The 19,416-nt window shown below is 47.6% G+C and overlaps 1 protein-coding gene across 2 annotated transcripts in view; it reads right to left on the bottom strand.

Moving 5' to 3' along the window:
* Window positions 1–19,416, bottom strand: part of SUPT5H (SPT5 homolog, DSIF elongation factor subunit) — a 166,015-nt gene that overhangs the window by 34,251 nt on the left and 112,348 nt on the right. For both annotated transcript variants that reach the window (XM_085625192.1, XM_085625191.1), the window contains exons 10-14: window positions 13,886–14,137; window positions 13,502–13,591; window positions 6,696–6,766; window positions 2,101–2,206; window positions 1,915–2,008 (exon numbers count right to left, since the gene is read on the bottom strand). In XM_085625192.1, the coding sequence (XP_085481318.1) occupies window positions 1,915–2,008; window positions 2,101–2,206; window positions 6,696–6,766; window positions 13,502–13,591; window positions 13,886–14,137 (613 nt within the window). The remainder of the gene's footprint in view (window positions 1–1,914; window positions 2,009–2,100; window positions 2,207–6,695; window positions 6,767–13,501; window positions 13,592–13,885; window positions 14,138–19,416) is intronic.

The raw sequence follows: 19,416 nt of genomic DNA, 5'->3' as shown, positions 1-19,416 counted from the left end.
TCAGGTGTAAGCAGAAGGCCTAGGTCTGCCACCTAATGTGGTCCTCCTCTTGTGGAGGCTTTAGAGGGATTTTGTATTTCTTAAATAATCAAACCCATGCTTCCTTCCCATCAAAGCCTTCATTTGTGCTTAGAGTTGCTGTTTTTTTCTCCTGATGTCTAGAGACTTTTGATTACTTTAGATAGTTACAGTTCTCTTCTTCAGCGTCTGGATTTCCTTGTTTCTCCCACGCTCTCAATCCCTTTTTGGTGTTGAGCCTGGATCTGAGGGTAGGCTTTCAATGGTATCCTTTTGCTGGGATCTGTGGGATTCTTTTGAATTCTGCCTACCTTCTGGGGTTGAATGTTTCAGCAGTGAGATTGTTTTAGCAAGCCTAGAGTCCAAGGGTTTTGGCATGGTCGCTGTGCATCCTAAGTGAGTTACCTGCCATTTCTTTGTTTCAACGTCTTTGGGTGTTTCATTTCTCTGCGTCTTGATGAAATCTTCGACAGAGTTCTTCCCTCCTCTGCAAACTTGGTGCCTTGATGTGTCTGTTGTCACTTGACAACCACACGTCCTTAAGGGATTCCTACTTGCACTGAGAGTTTTTTCCCAGTGCAAGAAGGAATCTCTTCCATAGAGGCTACCTCTGCTTTTCCCTTGCCCTGAGGTCACAGTCTGAACCTTCGTGCATGCAGTGAACCCTGTGGTCCTTTGGTAGGCAGAAAATGCATGTTTGTGGCAGATGGGGCAAAATCTAAAAGTGGTATGCTCCATGCCCCTCGCTCGCTGTGCGACCCACGTGGTTGAAGAAGATGTTGTTTGTCCAAAACCTTTGGTGTTTTGTCAGTCTTGTGTTCGCTTTAGTGTTCCTTTGACATCCATCGGTAGCTAGGCTGCAATTGCCTTCGTCTTTGATGTTTTTGTAGTTTTCAGTGAAAAACCTTTCCTCTCTGGCTCTGGAGGACTTGGCTGTGCTATCGAACCCAATGGCGGAAAAAAGAATCTATCAGCGCCTGGGCCACAAAGACCGAAGTCAGAAAGTCTCTGTGGCAAGTGACAATGCAGTCCACCGTGGTTGGCTGATCTACACAACAGTGGCATTACAAAGGGATTATTGCTCAAAGTTAGAAGGAAACCCCAACCTTAGGAAGTGGAGTACAGATGTGTATTCTGAGCCTCACAAAGAACACAGGCAGCACTAGTAGTAGGAATAAAGAGAAACCTGCATCTCATTAACCCAATTGTGAAACAAGACATGATGCTGGGTCACACCAACTCAAATAAATTAAGAAAAGAGGATAAATGCATTTACCAGAGAGAGTGGTACCACTATCTATAATGCTTGGCAGAGTTTCCCGCAGACTTAAAGAAGCGTGGTAGCCTTATGAGAACAAATATTGGGCCAGGCTCCTGATCACGTTGTCAAAGCACTATTGTTCACAGCCAAATCCCTAGACACCATGAGTTGTTTATATATGAATCTTGACCTTTTGATTAAAAAATAAATAAACAGACCCTAATAAGTCATAGTTTCAAGTAGAAATACACATACAATACATACACATTTACGAGGAGATATATTCTTCTGTTACAGATTACCAGAACTACATGAGGGGTGGGTTGTCATATTATTACTCTTTCTGTGATGTCGTTTGGGGGGAGGGGGGATGGTGGGGGTTGGGGGGAGTGGGGCCAGGTCACATTAGGTTTCTTTTGATGACATCAATTTTGTTAATCAGGCATCCACCCAAACTGACAGTGCTATTTATGGGTTTTTTTTTTTTAGCAAGTCTGTAGTCACTGAAATGTATTAGGGGGAAACTATGCACTTGGCTTTTTTGGTATTGGATGAAGAACCATGTGGCACAAACAGTTTCCAACTGTGCTTTCCACCAAGGTTAGAGTAAAATATGCAAGTAAGTAAAGCCTTACCTGTGGTTTCTGTTACAACCTCCAAATCAATTCCTTCAGGTTGGTCTTCAAACTTCTCCAGCTCGGATAGAGTAGGCTTCACTCCTTCGGTGATCTGAAGCACATAAGGTACACAAAGTGTGCAGTTAGGTCCTGGCAATGTAGAACCTTTCATCAACATTAAATGGGTCAAATGTTTATACTCACAACAGCAGACATGGCAAAGCTCTTGAACAAGAAACCTTTGCGGCTGTAACGATTGACCTCAAAGATAAGGAAATCTCCATCAGAGGTTACCTCTCCACCAAGGGACCTGAGTGGAAAAAGGATGTGTGTGTGACTGAGGGTGCCACAAACCAGCAAATGGTAAGACACTATGGGTTTTACTTCCCCATCCATGCTCAATTATTTATTTCCAGATAAAGATTATTGACTCATGTATTCGTATTTATTTAGTGCTCATGCCACTCTGAACAAACGTTTTACTTAGATTCTATAGTTAGCCCTAGAATAGCATTAAATCATTTGTGGAATGAGAATTCTGGGTATTGGAACAATTATCTGCAACTATCAGACCAAAGTTACAGCCCGTTTGAGTGTGACAATAAATTAATCCTTTCAAACAAGGAACTGTGCACTGCTAGGTGATGGTGGGGTATGTTACAACTGTGGAATAAGGCAAACACAATCTTGGGCTGTAATCTTATTGGGCCCTATTGTTTGATCCGGAGCATATCACTTTTTTCTATAGACACCCTATGTTGCTCAGGAAATGGAGGTTCAACATTTTGTATACAACTAATCCCTAAGCAGGTTTATGCAAGAAGAAGAAAACATGCATGTAGGCCCAATCAATCTATGCTCTTGAGAGATGGAACTACCGATTCTTCTCCATTACATCCACTTATATTTTACTCTATTGATAATTACATTCCAATAAGGGCTTAAGACTGTACTCTGCAGCCAACATCTCATTGGGGTACAATAAATGTCCACTTTCAAGACGCACAAGTTAATAGTATTGGCACGGACGTTTACAGATGGACACTGGCTATTCAACATTTATGCCTACCGGATGCCTGCATAATGATGTTTAAATTAGCGAGTGAGCTGATGAACAAAGACGGTGAGCTAATCTTTAAAGTATCATTTTGCCATAATACGAAATTTACAGCACAAATTTCCAGTCAAGTGTGATATATGCATGCCTGTTATTCTGCTGTGTAGGAAGCTGGCTCTTTATGTGATATATCAAGAATCTGATATACCATGTATAGAGTCCAGGGGTTCCCTTATGAGTGGATAGTGGTTTACTATGCAATTCCAAAAGTACTCTATTATTGGGTAGTGTGGTCAAGCAGCCTTAGGCTTAACACAGAGGAGTGCAAGACATTTGCAAATACACACAATGGTTAATAAATGACAAACAACTCAAGAAGGAGATCCACAACAATTTATAAAATAGCAAGTATCCTTACATATGTTTGCACATCAGAGGAAAAGGGTTCAGGTAAGTAGGTTTTTAAATGTAAATTCTTTTCACTTTAAAACGTTGATATAGTGCAATTTCTGAGTTCTGCAATGTTATCCTATGGAAGGAAGAACAAGTTCTGCAAACAGGTATAGTACAGTGACGTACATGACCAATCTCCAGGAGTTAAGGTAAGTGGTGGGCAAGGTCCACAGCAGCACCAGCAGTACACCGCAGGACTCTGCGGAAAGAGGCTGCAGGCTCAGGCCAGGAGGCCAGTCGGGCTGAACCAGCAAAGGGGTTCAAGGCTTGCAATGCTCAGTGACGGGGGGACACCTTTGGTCCTCTTCTCCAAGGCCCAGGGGCGATAGGTGCAGGGGTGTCCTTAGGCGTTGGGTTTTTTGTTGCCAGAGCAGTTGTGGTTGAGGGGGCCTGCGTGCAGAGGCTACAGGCAATGTTGGGGAGTCCACGAGGGGCGAACCCACGAGGGACTTGAGCTCTGGAGGGCTGGGGGAACTTGTTGACACCGTTAGCCCACTTCAACTCGGGCCACAGACAAGAGGTGCAGGGGTGACTTTGGGTGTCGGGTTCTGGCAGTTCCGGAGGCCTCAGTCTTTTATGTTTGGAGTTTCCTCAGAACAGGTCCACTGCTCACGGGAGGTCTTGGGTCTTTTTCGAAAGCAAGCAGTCCTCCTAGTTATCTGGAGTCAACAGCTGAAGGACGAGTAGACTTTAGCACAGTTTTCGACGAAGGATGCAGACAGGCTGGCAGGGTTTGTACCAGTTCAGCTGCTTCTTCTCTCTCTGCTTTTGCAGTTCTTTGGTGGCCTCTCTTTTCCTAGGTCGTCAGGATCTGCTTCTCTGGTGCCAAGGACTCCCCTAAATATTGAATTTAGGGATGTTAGGGGAGTGTGGGGTAGTAGCAAATGAGCTACTGACCCTTGGGGTCACTATGCACCCTATATGACCACTTCCTGTGGAAAGTGGGCATAATCCAGTCCCATAATTTCTAAGTATGCCATCACAAAAATGGCTACTTCTGAAAAATAGTGTCAACCTCACAGTAGCCCACATTAGGGGTGGTACTAGCCTAGAATGACAAATTCTATGAGGTGGTGGAGGCATCTATTTACAAGGCAGTTTCAGAGGCCGTGGTCCCGCTTGAGGAGTGCCTTTTCAGGCAAATAGATGAACAGTGCACCAAGGCCCCCGCACTGATCTTGCTACCCTGGCCTTCTCAGGGACCCCTATTCCTACCTCAGTGCAGTGATACCTGTGCTAGAACCTGAGCAACAGAAGTGCAAACTGGAAGCAGGGGGGAGACCTGGACCCCTTTGACAGGCTAAAGCAGGCCTTCCTAGACCAGGCTACATAAGTACCTCCTGCGCTTGCCCCTGGCATTGACCCCTTGGCCCCCACTTTACCCTAACCTTGGATCATGTGGATGGGGACAACCCACATGGGGATTTCGACGGGGAGGTGGGCACCTCCCTCCAGACCTTGGTGCAGATATCAGGGCCCTGCCACTCCGCAGGGCCAGCCCCCTTCAGACTCAACGTTGGACATGCTTTACCCCGAGGATATCCTCCACTCCAGGTCATCGGACTGTGCCCCGGCAGACAAATTGGCAAAAATACGTGGCAGGGTGTTGGCGCAAACCACTCCAAAAGGAGGCTCACAGCTGTCGCCGGGGCGGAATGGTCTCGCCCTTCCATTGAGGACAAAGTTGCCTTCGCCACCGAAATAGACTATAAAATAAAACTTTGCTGGCAAAGTATATTAAAGATCCCAAGAAGGGGATCGATGGGTCTTGGCTCTCCTGTCAAGACAAAAATCTGGATATCACTGGAACCCTGACAAAAACATTTTGGTTCCTTTATTATTTCCCTTGGGTTCAGCGCGCGGTTATTTTCCAAGGTAATGCTAATTACGTTTTGTCGTCTTTGTTGATTAAGATGGACCCAAAGTTGGGTGACCTCGCCTCCTTGGAGGTGGGCTTGGCTGGTCAGTTCTCCTCCCAAGTTGGTTGGTTCTGGACAGCTCACTTAATCCGATGGCATGGCGGAAAAACGGCAACATTGAAAAATCCTAGGGCTTTGGGAGCCAAGCTGAGGTTCTCTCCTCTAAGGTCTGGGCAGATAGCATGGTCAAACGATACAATCCCACTTGGGAGCGTTAGATGGGTTGATGCTGTCAACGGGATGTGAATCCTGTGGCTGCAAACGTAGTTCAGGTCACCAAATTAGTTGTTCAGCCTGACGGTGGACGGAATGGCTTACAGGTTGGTAAATTCTTTCTGTTTAGCTATATAGGCATGGCATGCCCCAATTGGCTGTGCGCCCCTGTATGAGAAGGTTGCTTTGGGAACCTCTCCCAACCTATGAAACCCAGGTACTCTACTCTTTGGGACGTTAACCAGGTCTTTTATCTCTTTTTACCCTGGCAATCCAACAGGTTTTTGTCAGGGAAGGAGATCTCTGCAAAATTGGCCATGATTTTGTGCTTTGTGTCCTGCAGAAGCGTCTCGGATGTATGAGCTCTCAAAAATACAGGAAGGTTATTTACACCAGAGGGGGTTTCCTTCCCAGTAACTAGGTGTACTAAATCCAATTCCAGAGTAATTTAGCACCCAATTTTTGCCGTCTCCGCTTAGCTGTGTGTTGTGTGATGCTTCAAAGCATACAAAGACATGACAGAGGTACACCTTTAGGAGAAATAACAGCTCCTCATCGATACAAAATGTTCTGGGGCACATTCAGCTGGGGGGCTGGGGGGGGGGGGGTTGAATTTAAAGAAGTCTAGTTTTGAGATTTCTTGGTCAGTCACACTCCAAGTTATCATAACAGTGAATGGAAACCATGCATATCAACCCAGATTTTTCTTGTAGCTCAAAAGTGCTCACAAGACAAGGCTATGTAAAACAATTGAATAAATAATCAGTATTGTATTTATCCCCTTCACTATATGCCATCCACCCCAGGCAGCATGTCAGCACCTCCACAAGCCACATGATTCCCATACCTGCCCTAAGACTTACAACATGCACAGTAGCATCATACAAAAGAAAGTTAGAAAATGTCAAAAGGTTCACCTCACCAATACTCCTACCCATGACAATGTTAATCTTACAGCCCAGCCTACATTGTTCATACCCCATGATAATTAAAAAACAAAAAAGCTAGTTCAGGGTGTCAGATTGCCTGCACCTCAGCACACAGCTTAAAATTAAAAAACATAAAGGCACTAGTGAACATATAATACAATCATTTACCCTTAACAACTAACTCGCAAGCCATGTTTTTTACTTTTACAGATACAATAGGCCACTCACCTAATTTTTTCGGCATCGAAGAGCCTCTGTGGAGGCCTCTTGAACTTCTTCCTTTTGGAAAACCAGTCTTTCTGAAATAAAAGGAAAGCAAGTAAACGTTATTCACCACAGTGACTACTTTGGTTCCAATGAGATAGTGACTGCACTGAAAGTGTGAGAAAGTAATTTCTCGCATAGTGCAGACAGCTGTGCTCCCCCTGTCCCCCTCTCCCCAAATTTCTGGCCACCATTTCTGGCATCACCCAGGCCAACATTACTAACCCACAAGACTATACTGGACTGGGGGTACACTGAAATTGAACCATCATTAATACTGGATAATGGCTTATCTCCCTGGCTATAGGAGACAGACTGCTGGCGCCAGTATTTAGATGTACAAGAGGCACAAGTCTTTTTTATCTGCATCCCTGGAAGATCTACATAAAGACTTTCATAGTGATATCCGTTCACTTATTTTAACTGGCATCATTCACTTCTCCTGCTTAAGTGCAGTTTGAGTAAGCTATATGCTGTATGTTATAAGAGCACATTGGTTGCATGGAATATAGCCCTAATAAGGTCACTTTCTGATTTTTGTAATCTCTGGGAATGTGGCACCCTGCACTAACAGTCCATGCTGTCTGAGCTACAGAGATTCTCCGGTATGCTCACAAATGGATTCGTGTGGAATACACATTCTATTCAAACCGGTCTGATAGCCTCACCAGAGCAGCCTCTTGTGAGCTCAACTGTGCAAAGGAGCAGCCCACTGTCAAGGATGTCTACATGGAGATATTCCAACTATATCCAAGTGGACAGCTGTTGGGGACAGACAGACCCCCCACCCCCGAAGCGGAACAACCGCATGAGTCTGTCTAGCACCCTCCAAGACTACAGCTGCCACAATCAGGTAACTGCAGGATTGCAAAGCATGTGAGAACGAGAGGCTGTATGAATTAAGTCTTTTTAAATGCCACTATCACACTCCCAGAAGGACAAGTTACTTACCTTCGGTTACGCCTTATCTGGTAGCGGCATAATCTAGTCGCAGATTCCTTACCTTTGAAATTCGCAGATATCAGACTGGCTTGGGAAGATTTTTCTCTGAGCAATACCCCTGCACGCCGGTAGGTGGTGTTGGTCAGCTCTGCGTGATGTCTTCGGTGCCGTTTTGACATCCACGTCACCTATACAGGCACCACCTCAGCGCGATAACGTCAGTTACTTTGCACGACTTTCCATTCCAGAAGCACAAAGCCATGAAGTGCACTGACACATTTGTTTTTGATCAACAAGGACCCTGAACGGAATCAGCCCTGACCCTAAATCTTGTCCGAGGGTGGGGAAGATGGGTGGGTCGGTAAGGAATCTGCGGCTAGATCACGTCTCTACCTGATAAGGTGTTACCGAAGGTAAGTAACTTGTCCATCTGATAGAGACATCTAGCCGCAGATTCCTTAGCTTTAAATAAATACCCAAGCAATACCATCCCCAGAGGAGGGACTGCGGACCAGTTTGGACCAGGAAGTCCTGCAGGACAGAGCGGCCAAAAAGGCCGTCCCTGCAGCCTTGACTGTACAGGTTGTAGTGCTTGGTAAACGTGTGCAGGGATGCCCATGTTGCTGCCTGACAAATGTCGAGGACTAGAACTCCATGTTTCAACGCCGGGGTAGCAGCCTTAGCTCTGGTGGAGTGACTCCTTAAGCCTTCAGGAGGCTCCTTTTTGGCCAGCGCGTAGCAAATCTTTATGCAGAGGACAACCCATCACGAGATAGTCCTCTTCTGCACCGCACAGTCTTTCTTTGTTCTAATGTAACCCATGAAGAGTTGGTCTTCCACCCAGAACGGTTTAGTGTGGTCAAGGTAGAACGACAATGCTCTTTTAGGGTCCAAAAGGTGGTGTTGTGTCTCTTCTTTAGAGGGGTGCGGAGGAGCAGAGAAAGTGGGCAAGGTGACAGATTGCCCCACATGGAATGGTGTTACCACTTCGGTAAGAAAGAGGCCCTAGTGCAAAGTTATTAGGGAAGATGGTCAGGTAAGGAGGCTTGGATAATAGAGCCTGCAATTTGCTCACCCTCCCGGAAGATGTGAATGCCACTAAAAAGACTGTTGTGATAGTAAGCAGCCGGAGGGAGCATTTGTGCAGAGGTTGAAATGGAGCGCACATTAGAAAGGTGAGAGAGTGTCCCACTGAGGCATGATGAAAGGGGGAGGAGATAACATATGTACAAAAGTCCTTTAAGGAATCTATTTACAATGGGGGATTTAAATAATGAGGGTTGGTCTGGCAGCATCTGGAAGGCAGACGGGGCTGAAATGTACCCTTTGAGAGTACCCAGTGCAGAGCCGCGCTGGGCAAGGGTCAAAATAAAAAGCAAGCCCTGAGAAAGGGAAGCAGTTAGAAAGTACCTTTCTGTACAATATTTTACAAATCTGTTCCACAGACAGGTATACAAGGTCTTGGTAGAGGTACCACGGGCTGCCAAAGTAACATTACAGACTTCGAGAGGCAGGTCATATGCTATCAACTGCCACCACTCAATCTCCACACAAGAAGCCGTAGAGTTGATGGGTTCGGGTGGTGGACATTCCCCTGCTGATGCGAAAGAAGATCCTCCCGAAGGGGCAGTCTGATTGGAGGATAGATGCTCAGTTGGAGAAGCATGGGATACAAGACTCTACGTGCCCAGTCCAGAGCCACAAGAATGACTTGGGGCCCGGTCCCTCCTGATCTTCTTGAGCACTCTGGACAGGAGTGGTATTGGCGAAAAGTGTATAGGAGGCTAGAGCTCCACTCGAGAGGAAATGGGAGGTTAGAAAACAGCAGAAAATGAGATATACAAGAAGAAACAAACCAGCGAAAAGCAATAAAAACAGATCAAGTGGAGTTTCTCGGGAAGAACCAGTACAGCTAATAATTTTACTCGTGAAAGTTTTCAGATTGCTAAAGATTTTCTTCAGCCTAAAGCAGCTATTGCCAAGATTCCGCCCTCTAAAGAGCTCTATGATAACATCTCCACCTTTTTCAAGGAGAAAGTGAGAAAAATACAATAATCACTGATTGACTCAACTTATACCAGAGCACATGAGCAGTGGCTACCTGTTATAACTACTAGAGCTTCTAGTATGCTCTTACAATTCCACCAGATTACCCTCAAAGACTTGAGGCAGGCCATTTTAATTTGAAAATCTGGATCTTCTAGGGATCCCTCTCCTCCTGCGTGATTAGCCCTGGCAATTGGCACAATTAACCTGGTCTTAAATCAGATCTTCAACACTTCCTAGGCAACGGCTACTGTCCCAAAAAAGTGGAAACAAGCAAATGAAATACCACTATTATTAAAAATACTTCAGCTAACCAAGCCAATGTTTTCAACTTTAGGCCAATTTTTCTGCTGCCAGCTAGTTCAAAAATGTCGGAACAGTTTGTGAATATCCAACTGTTTGAATACCTAGAACGTTTTGAATTGTTCAACACTTCTCAATCGGGCTTTACGCCAAGATGCAGCACTAAAACAGCACTGCTAGAGGTATCTGAATCCATCAAGGCCTTTTAAGATCAGGGCTCCAATTTTGCTGGTCGTGTCGGCAAGCGTTCGACACAGTCACTGTTACAGCATCAGCCGCAGGAAGCAATAGGGGTAGGTGGATTTAGCTTTACAATGGATTCATTCTTTTCTCTTTTCTCACTGTTCCCAATGAACAGTAACTCATCCAGTGAGTGCACTCACATCCAAGGCTGCTGAGTACACTGAAACCTCTTAACTCTAAACAGGTTCCAGAGGCCCAGGCCCTTGAAGTTTGCCAATGCGTGTGTGACCACTGCTGAAGCAGTTTCATTCGAAGAATACCAGTTCTACCCTGAAAATTGACTGTACCAATGTGAAATACTCAGTTGACAGCCAGGAGTCAGTCAGAAATGCCCCTTTTAACCAGAATCTTTGGCCGACCAGAGTTGCCAAAGCAGGAACATAACCTGTTGATCATTTTTAAGAAGACCTCTTAACATGCATGGAAAAGAAAGAAATGGTAAGACTGGCGAAGATACAGTTGTTGCAATTATTATGTCTTGCCTTTGTTTCATTGTCGGGATTACCCTTTTGTGAGAGACCATCATTTGCACATGTCCATGTTCTTTTGAACATTACAGAAGCCTTCCAAATCCCCGACAATAGAAGAATATTGGCCATATACTTCAGTGTTCGATAACTTGTGTCTAAGTACTATAAAACTATTTGGCTCTGTACCTCAGGCAGCCAGGCCCATTGACAATTCAGAATATGTTTTGGGACGTAGAGTCTTAAGTGTAGATCAGCAGAGGCAGGATGCCCTGTCCTGGGTCTTTTTCCAGTCTATCACATTTCTCTAGCAAGCCTGACAACCAAACAAACCCACTGAGGCTCCTAACTCCTCTAACCCTAGCTCAGAAGTCAAAGGGGCACCCAAACGGTAGCCCTTTTTTTGAGAATGGAAAGTCCGACAGTGGTGTTAGCTTGAGTATAGTGGAGGGACAGCTTTTTCACCTGTATCCTTCAAGTGAGATGCCCATTTGCTTTTCCTATGTAAAAGGCCCATCTAATCTTCCCCAATAGCAGTCATTCACAGCCATACTTTGTCGAGTGCGAATGTACATGCCTGTGTTTTTTTGTGGGTGAGTGTGAGGTATGTGTGCATCTCTGACTAAATGCATGTTGGTGCCATATGCACTCCACCTATGTTTGGCATTCAAGATGGTGGCTGGCTGTCTGAGAGGCTGCCCAGAGGAGTATGCATGTAAATCACACTTGTGAAGTGTTATCTCCTCTTCGACAGGATCTCAGTCTCTTAGGAAACATACATTGGTGGATATATATTTTACCTGACCTGTTTAGAACAAGCAAAGGAGAAGCTACAGTTCACCATGAGCTCTGCATGGTACAACCACCCAGAATACATACTCCTCATGGAAAAGTGGAACCCTTCAGTACTCAAACATTACAAGAGACGTTAATTGACAGACATGACCATAAGCACTGGCTTCCTTAAATGTAGGTTTTTAAAGGATCGACTAAACACACAATGTGAAGCTTCACATCAGTGAGGCAGAGAAGACAGTTACCGGAGTAGCTCTCTGCTAATAACTACCTTCCTTTGAGGTAGGGGACACGCTTGGACTAAAGACTCAAGGGAAGAGGCCTGGAGTGTCATGTGCAAGAAGAGACTGGTGCATGTAGGATACTAGGCTGGACATTGCATTTCATGGGTAAATGCTGCCTGCCAGTGAAGCCTGGAGTCCCGCTGACCAAAGGAGGCCTATGGGACCTATTTCAGGTCTAGAAGGGCCCCAGGATAGGAGTTCCTTACCCTGCCAGCTGTTTGCAAATCAACCAACATCATGTCTGTATCACCAACAGCCAGAACAACTGTAATCTTGTACTCATGTTGAGGTATGCCTCTTCTTCTCTTACCCACTCCATGCTGCAAGAAAACATGTACACGCTTACAGTTGCCTCCAGTAGTCTTGAGGATTACCTCGACTTCACCCCTAGACTAGAGATTCAGAGATGCTCCCCTGAGTCTGGACCACTGGCTGCATCTTTGTAACCCTAGTGGTTAGATTCAGAGATATGTTGGAAACGCCTGCCGATACACCATCAGATATTTTGTTGAGAGCCTTCTCCTTGCTGTTGTCGGTGAATAGTGACGATTTCCATTCCCATGCCACAGGAATTTCTTGGTTGACACCTGTGGCTGTCAATATATTGCCATCTGAACCATCTTGCACCAACCCCTGGGCCTGGGAATTCCATTGTATGCACACTAGGGACGGGTATACTCCCACGATCTAGCTGGGCTGTGATAAAAATCTCAACATTCATGTAAAACAGACAAAACTCACATAATTTCTGTGCAAACTGAAAATTACATCTGCCTTTTAAGCATTGCGAGTAGATACCCTTTTAAAGAGTCTCCTAACAAGACTGAGGTTTTGGTCCTATTGTTTCCCATAACATTCATAAAGAATGAATATTTCATACCAGGGTTTTTTGTGATCATTATAGATTAGAGAACATTATCCATAGGTCCCCATGCTAAATCTAAATATCGTGCTTACCTCGTAAACGCAGTAATAGCGTTTAGGATCCTATCTTCGGATAAGGAGCTGGAGAATTAATTAGTTCACTATGTTTAGGTACATTAAAGTACCTCTTTTATAATGTAAAGGTGACCTTATTGACTAGTATTGCTGTGCAAACTTTATTCTAAACCAGCATTACCTCATTGATATGTCGCTTTACCAAAGAGAGACAACCGCTAAAGGGTCCAATAGAGCTTTGGCTCAAGTATGTCAATGATAAATGATTCAAATTGCCGCAATTGGAGACCTAAAATCTCTGCCTACCTTGGAATCCCAGGAACCACGACTTGCAACAGGAAACTGGGGACATTTACATTTGCTGCAGAAGCAGACAGATCCACTACTGAATAACTAAGCATCATTACAGTACACCCTGCCCCTCCCCCGAATACAGTCCAACACAATCTCAACAACAAGGAGTGTGTAAACAGATTTGCAGCATATTGCTGAAAATTAAACCCATAACACAATTCAAATCAATTTGCACTCTGATTTGTGCCAAACCGTAGCAAAGGAGAACTGCAGAACACATTTTATTTTCTTACCTTTCCATTGTGTTGTTGTCTAACTAAATTTCACTCCACCACTATATAGACAACTTATCCAATTTCTAGATGTTCCTCACATTCCCTGAATGTCGCTTCTGCATACAGTGATTGCTTAACAAGTCGAGATGGGAAAACATTTGCCACTCTAAGCAAGTCCTCACCATGGTAGCATGAGCTTTGATCCTCTCATAGTCGATCCTAGGGATCATTTTTAGGGAGATTGTATTCTGGCTTGGCTCCACATAATCCACCTGTTGAGAAGCAAAAGACAAGCAATAAGCCAGAGCGAAAGAAACGCTTGTATGTACCATTAAGCAGGAATTACTTCACAGTGACCTTTCGTTTAATGAAAGCCATAGCTCTGGAATGGACAGGAGGCAATGGACAAAAAATTGGAAGACACATTATGGCAGTGAAAGAGTAGCAAACGTATGAACAGGAAGAGGAAATCCACCACAAAGGCAAGTAAGTCAATGTACTTTCCGTCAAAAATTTCACGGCTATGAATGGAATTCACTCAGCTGAGACAGCATGACCAGCCTTACCTGGGCGATGTCATCCTTGTAGATTCCACGTTTTAATCTCACCCAGGACTTCGGCTTTAGACTGGATACCTCCTTCACCACCTTCAACACGTCTGTCATTTCCTTGATGGGCACCATCTGCTGGTTCCAGAAGCCCATCCTCAGGTTTCCCACTCCCTCAATTGCCTGCTTCACATGGGTCTGTTTATAAGCCTCTATGTAGATGTATCCCTTCACGTGCTCAGGCGCTACCACAGCCTTGATCTGGAGGGGCTGTAGGATTCAGAAGGCAAAGTTAGATGCAAGTAGGCTCCTCTTTAGCAAAGGAAACCTCAGTCTATGTTCTGTCGCACAACACCTTTATCAACCACAGCCAAGTGTTAACGCTTATTCATGCAGTCTGCCTCTTTAAAAAGTAGAACATCTTTCACATTTTAACTGTACAATCATAGAGGCAAAATTCTCCAACGTCGAGCACAGTGTCTAATGGGATACTAGACTGACTGCTCTTTCTCCCACACCACATAAGCATCTTTTTAAAGACTTTAGTAGGGGCACTATAGGGTGTGCAAACACCTTGCCAGTTCTGAGCAAATTCTGTAAATGTAAACCTTTTTTTTTTTTCTCTTTTAAGAAGGTGCCATAGAGTCAATCTTTAAATTGTACACAAACATTAATGTCCTATCGAACAAGTTACTTACCTTCGGTAACGATATATCTATAAGAAACATTAGTTAGATTCCTTACCTTAGAATATCCCCAGGCGTCATACTGGATCCGGAAAGTTTTCGCTAGCAGTACCTCTGCGCGTCAGTAGACTGTGTCGTGCTGCTCCGCGTCCATCGCTTGCATCGTATGTGCCGAGATGACGTCACGGAGACTACTTAGGCGCCACCCATATTCGCTGACGTCCGTTCTGTACACGACTTTCCGCGCCAGGAACGCAGAGCCACGCAAGAGACTGACCACTGGTGCATAAAACTAGGGCCCTAAAAAGGGATAACCTTAACCCTAGAAATCAGTTCGCAGAAAGGGGAGGATGGGTGGGGCGGTAAGGAACTGGACACGAACTAATGTTTCTTACAGATATATTGTTACCGAAGGTAAGTAACTTGTTCATCTGAAAGAAACACATTAGTGTTAGATTCCTTACCTTAGAATAGATACCCCAGCAATACCAACTCTGGTGGAGGGTCTACGAACTAAGATCACACCAGAAAATACCAGAGAACAGAACGACCAAAGAAGCCGTCTCTCCAGGCTTGGCTGTCAAGGCAATAATGCTTGGTAAAGGTATGCAGCGAGGACCACGTAGCTGCCTGACAGATATCCAGCAAAGGGACTCCCCTTCCAAGAGCGGTAGTGGCTGCCGTCGCCAGAGTAGAATGGGCACGCAGCCCCACAGGAGGCTCCTTCTTAGCCAAGGAGTAACAGGCTTTAATACACAGAACGACCCACCGAGAGATGGTTCGTTTATGTACAAACCGACCTTTCTTGGCGCCCACGTAGCCAACAAAGAGTTGATCATCCACCTGGATCTGTTGTGCGCGCTTCAGATAGAACGAGCGCGCACGTTTTGGGTCTAGACGGTGGAGCCTCTCTTCCTCTTTCGAAGGATGCGGAAAGAAGGTGGGAAAAGTGATGGTCTGCCCGATGTGGAAGGGCTCGACAACCTTGGGCAGAAAAGAAGGACGGGTCCTTAACACCACCTTGTCCGGATGAACAGAAAGGAAAGGAGGTTTAGAAGAAAGAGACTGGAGCTCACTCACTCTTCTGGCAGAGGTGAAAGCAACCAGGAAAGCAGTCTTTAAGGTGAGAAGACGTAAGGGACAGTTGTGAAGCGGCTCAAAGGGAGCACATATCAAATAATTCAACACAAGATTCAAGTCCCACTGAGGCGTTATAAAGGGGACCGGAGGGATCGTGTGTGTAATGCCTTTCAAGAAACGACTAACAGGGGACTTGAAAGGAGAAGGCTGATCTGGAAGCCTTATAAAGGCGGAAATGGCAGAGAGATAGCCCTTGATAGGGCCCAGGGCTGAGCCCTGCTGGGCCAGAGAAAGGAGGAACAGAAGAACTTCTGAAAGAGGGGCAGAAAGGGGATCCACAGCTTTCGCTGTGCACCATGCCACAAGTTTATTCCACCTGCAGGCGTATACCGTTTTAGTGGAGGGACGCCTGGCTGCCAAAATAACATCAAAGACTTCGGCAGAAAGGTCAAAAGCTGTTAACTGTCGCCGCTCAATCTCCACGCATGGAGGTGAAGGCTGGACAGGTTCGGGTGAAGGACCGTCCCCTGTTGCTGCGACAGAAGATCCTCCCGAAGAGGCAGTCGGATCGGAGGACAGATTGCCAGACTGAGTAGCTCGGGATACCATACTCTTCTTGCCCAATCCGGAGCCACAAGAATGACTTGGGCCCGGTCGCATCTGATCTTCTTCAGCACTCTGGGCAGAAGTGGTATAGGCGGAAAGGCGTACAACAGACCGCAACTCCACTCGCGACGATAAGCGTCTCCGAACGAGTGCCGCCTTGGAAATTCCAACGCACAGAATTGATGACATTGCGCGTTCTCTTCGGTGGCGAATAGATCTAACCAAGGCTCTCCCCACTGCAGAAAGAGACCTTGCACCACGTGCGAGGCCAGACGCCATTCGTGATCCAACATGCATCTGCGGCTGAGTTTGTCCGCCTTGACGTTCAGGGAGCCTGCCAGGTGTTGAACCACCAGAGACATGCCCCGATGTACCAGCCATGTCCAGAGGCACAGAGCCTCCTGACATAGGGTCCACGACCCCACCCGCCCTATTTGTTGCAATACCACATTGTGGTGGTGTTATCTGTGAACACTTGCACTACCTGTCCCTGGACAGAGGGAAGGAAGGTTTTCAGAGCAAGTCGGATCGCCCGCAAAGGTTGATATGGAGCTGGGATTCCGCCGGAGACCAGAGGCCCCTGATCTCCGCCTCTCCCATGTGGCCACCCCATCCCAGGAGGGACGCATCCGTCACCACTGTTAACTCCGGTTGGGGAAGTTTGAGGGCTCTGCCATTGACCCAATCGCGATTTGTGAGCCACCGCTGCAAGTGACGTGCAGTGCCCTCCGAGATCTGAACGTGATCGAACAGGTTGCCCTGATGCTGCGCCCACTGAAACTTCAGGTCCCACTGCAGAGCCCACATATGCCATCTCACATGTTGCACTAGCAGGATGCAGGAGGCCAGCAGGCCCAGGAGCCGGAGGGTCATCCTGACTGAAACCCGGATAGAGGCTGAAAGATCGGAATCATAGCCCGAATATCCCGGATCCGCTGTTCGGGAGGATAGACCCGAAACTGTGCTGAATCCAGAACCACTCTGATGAATTGGAGCTTCTGAGATGGAGTCAGGTGTGACTTCAGCACATTGATGGAAAACCCCAGCAAATGCAGGAGGTTGGCCGTAGTCTGGAGGTGAGAGAAGACCGTTTGGGGCGAGCCCGCCTTCAACAACTAGTCGTCTAGATAGGGGAAGACCGAGACCCCCGATCTGCGCAGATGAGCTGCGACCACAACCATCACTTTCGTGAACACCCGAGGGGCGCTGGTAAGGCCAAAGGGGAGCACGGTAACCTGAAAGAGCTCGTGACCTACCATGAACCACAGATCACGCCGATGAGCCTGCAGGACGGTAACATGAAAATAGGCATCCTGCAAGTCCATCCAGTCCCCTGGATCGAGAGCAGACAAGACCTGAGCCAAATTCAACATCTTAAACTTCTCCTTCCGGAGGAAGCAGTTGACGTTCCGGTTGTCCAAGATTGGACGCAGACCCCCTTTGTCCTTCTTGGGGACCAGAAAGTAGTGGGAATAACAACCACTCCCTACTTCTGGCCCAGGAACGCACTCGATGGCCCCCTTGGCCAGGAGGGCTGTGACTTCCCGCTGGAGAGGTGCCAAGTGGTCCCCCGACATGCGGTGGTACTGAGGTGGCATGGCTGGAGGGGTGGACTGAAGGGGAAGGGAGTAACCCTTGCGGATGATCTGCAACACCCATTTGTCCGACGTGATCGCGTGCCAGTGGGGGAGGTGACGGCGGATCCTGCCACCCACTGGCGTGGGGTGCCCCCTAAAGTTCAGATTAGGAAGGCTCGGAGGTAGAATCAGCTGGGGCGGAGATGGACTGACCCCCACGCTGATTCCCAGACCCGTCCCTGTGGAAACCGCGGCCGCGCGGAGGCTGGGTCTGCACAGGCTTGCTGAAGGAACGTGTCTGGGCGCCCCTTCCGTGGCCACGAAAGGAACGAAAACTAGGAGTGGCTGGGCTTTTCGTGGAAAGACCCAAGGAATTGGCTGTGGCCCGCAAGTCGTTAAAACGCTCCAGCGCAGTGTCGGCTTTATCGCCAAACAGGCGAGTGCCATGAAAGGGCATGTCCAGGAGTGAGCTTTGGACATCGGGCGAGAACCCGGTAGATCTCAACCAGGCGTGGCGACGAAGCGCCACAGTCGTAGCAATTGCTCTACCTAGTGAGTCTGCGGTGTCCAAACCACACCGAATGGCGAACTTAGCCGCATCTTTACCCTTGGCAACAGCTTGGGACAGTACAGCTTGGGTCTCTTCAGGACACTGAGGCAACACCTGTGCAACTGTATCCCACATCGCGTGGGAATAGCGGCCCAAGAGGCAGGCGGTGTTCACCGACCGCAGCCCTAAGCTGGACAAAGAGAACAACCGCTTGCCGAACTGCTCCAGCTTCTTAGAGTCCTTATCCGGCAGAGCCGTGGGAAAGGCACTCTGGGACGTCGAAGCTTGGATGACCAAGCTCTCGGGTGTAGGATGAGTGGTCAGAAACGCAGGGTCACCCGGCGCCGGGCGATGACGCCGGGCGACGTTCTTATCCACAGGGGCCCCTGTGGCTGACTGTGACCAGGTGCCCAGTAAGACATCAGTGAGGGAGTGATTAAATGGTAGCAGGGGCTCCGACGAAGTGGACCCCGTCTGGAGCACCTCAGTGAGATTAGTTTTTAGGGCCACCATAGGGAGATCAAGGTTGAAGACCTAAGCTGCCCGACGGACCACCGCCGTCTAAGAAGCGCCCTCCTCCATGGTAGGCGGAGGAGAGGCAAACCCCGGGTCAGAGGTGACATCAAGGTCGCCGGCCTCCTCTAACTCGTCCGCCCAGTCTTGCTCAGAGTCACACTGACGAGCAGGAGGGTTCTCGGACCCCTCCCAGTCGTCCTCCACCTCCGCCGTATGTGATACAGACTGCGGCGGCAGGGCAGGGACCGGGGAAGGAACAAACGGCACCGGGAACGGCGCCGGATTGGGCCGAACCGGCACCGTGTCCCAATGCGGATCCCAGGGAGGGACAAAAGTGTCCTGGAACCTGGGCAGGGGCGGAACAAATGGCATCCATTGCGGCACCGGAGGCAGAGTCGAGGGTGGCGCTGGGGCCGGAGCCGGCAGCGTGGGACCTTGCGGCGCCGTGGCCGGAGCCAGCGACGCAGGATCCTGCGGCGCCGGAGCTGCCGGTGGCCTGACAGGATCCGGACACGGAACCGCGGGGCCCAAGAG

Source organism: Triturus cristatus, chromosome 9 (genome assembly GCF_964204655.1).
Source record: "Triturus cristatus chromosome 9, aTriCri1.1, whole genome shotgun sequence".
NCBI lineage: Eukaryota > Metazoa > Chordata > Amphibia > Caudata > Salamandridae > Triturus > Triturus cristatus.
This window is presented reverse-complemented; position numbering and strand designations above follow the sequence as displayed.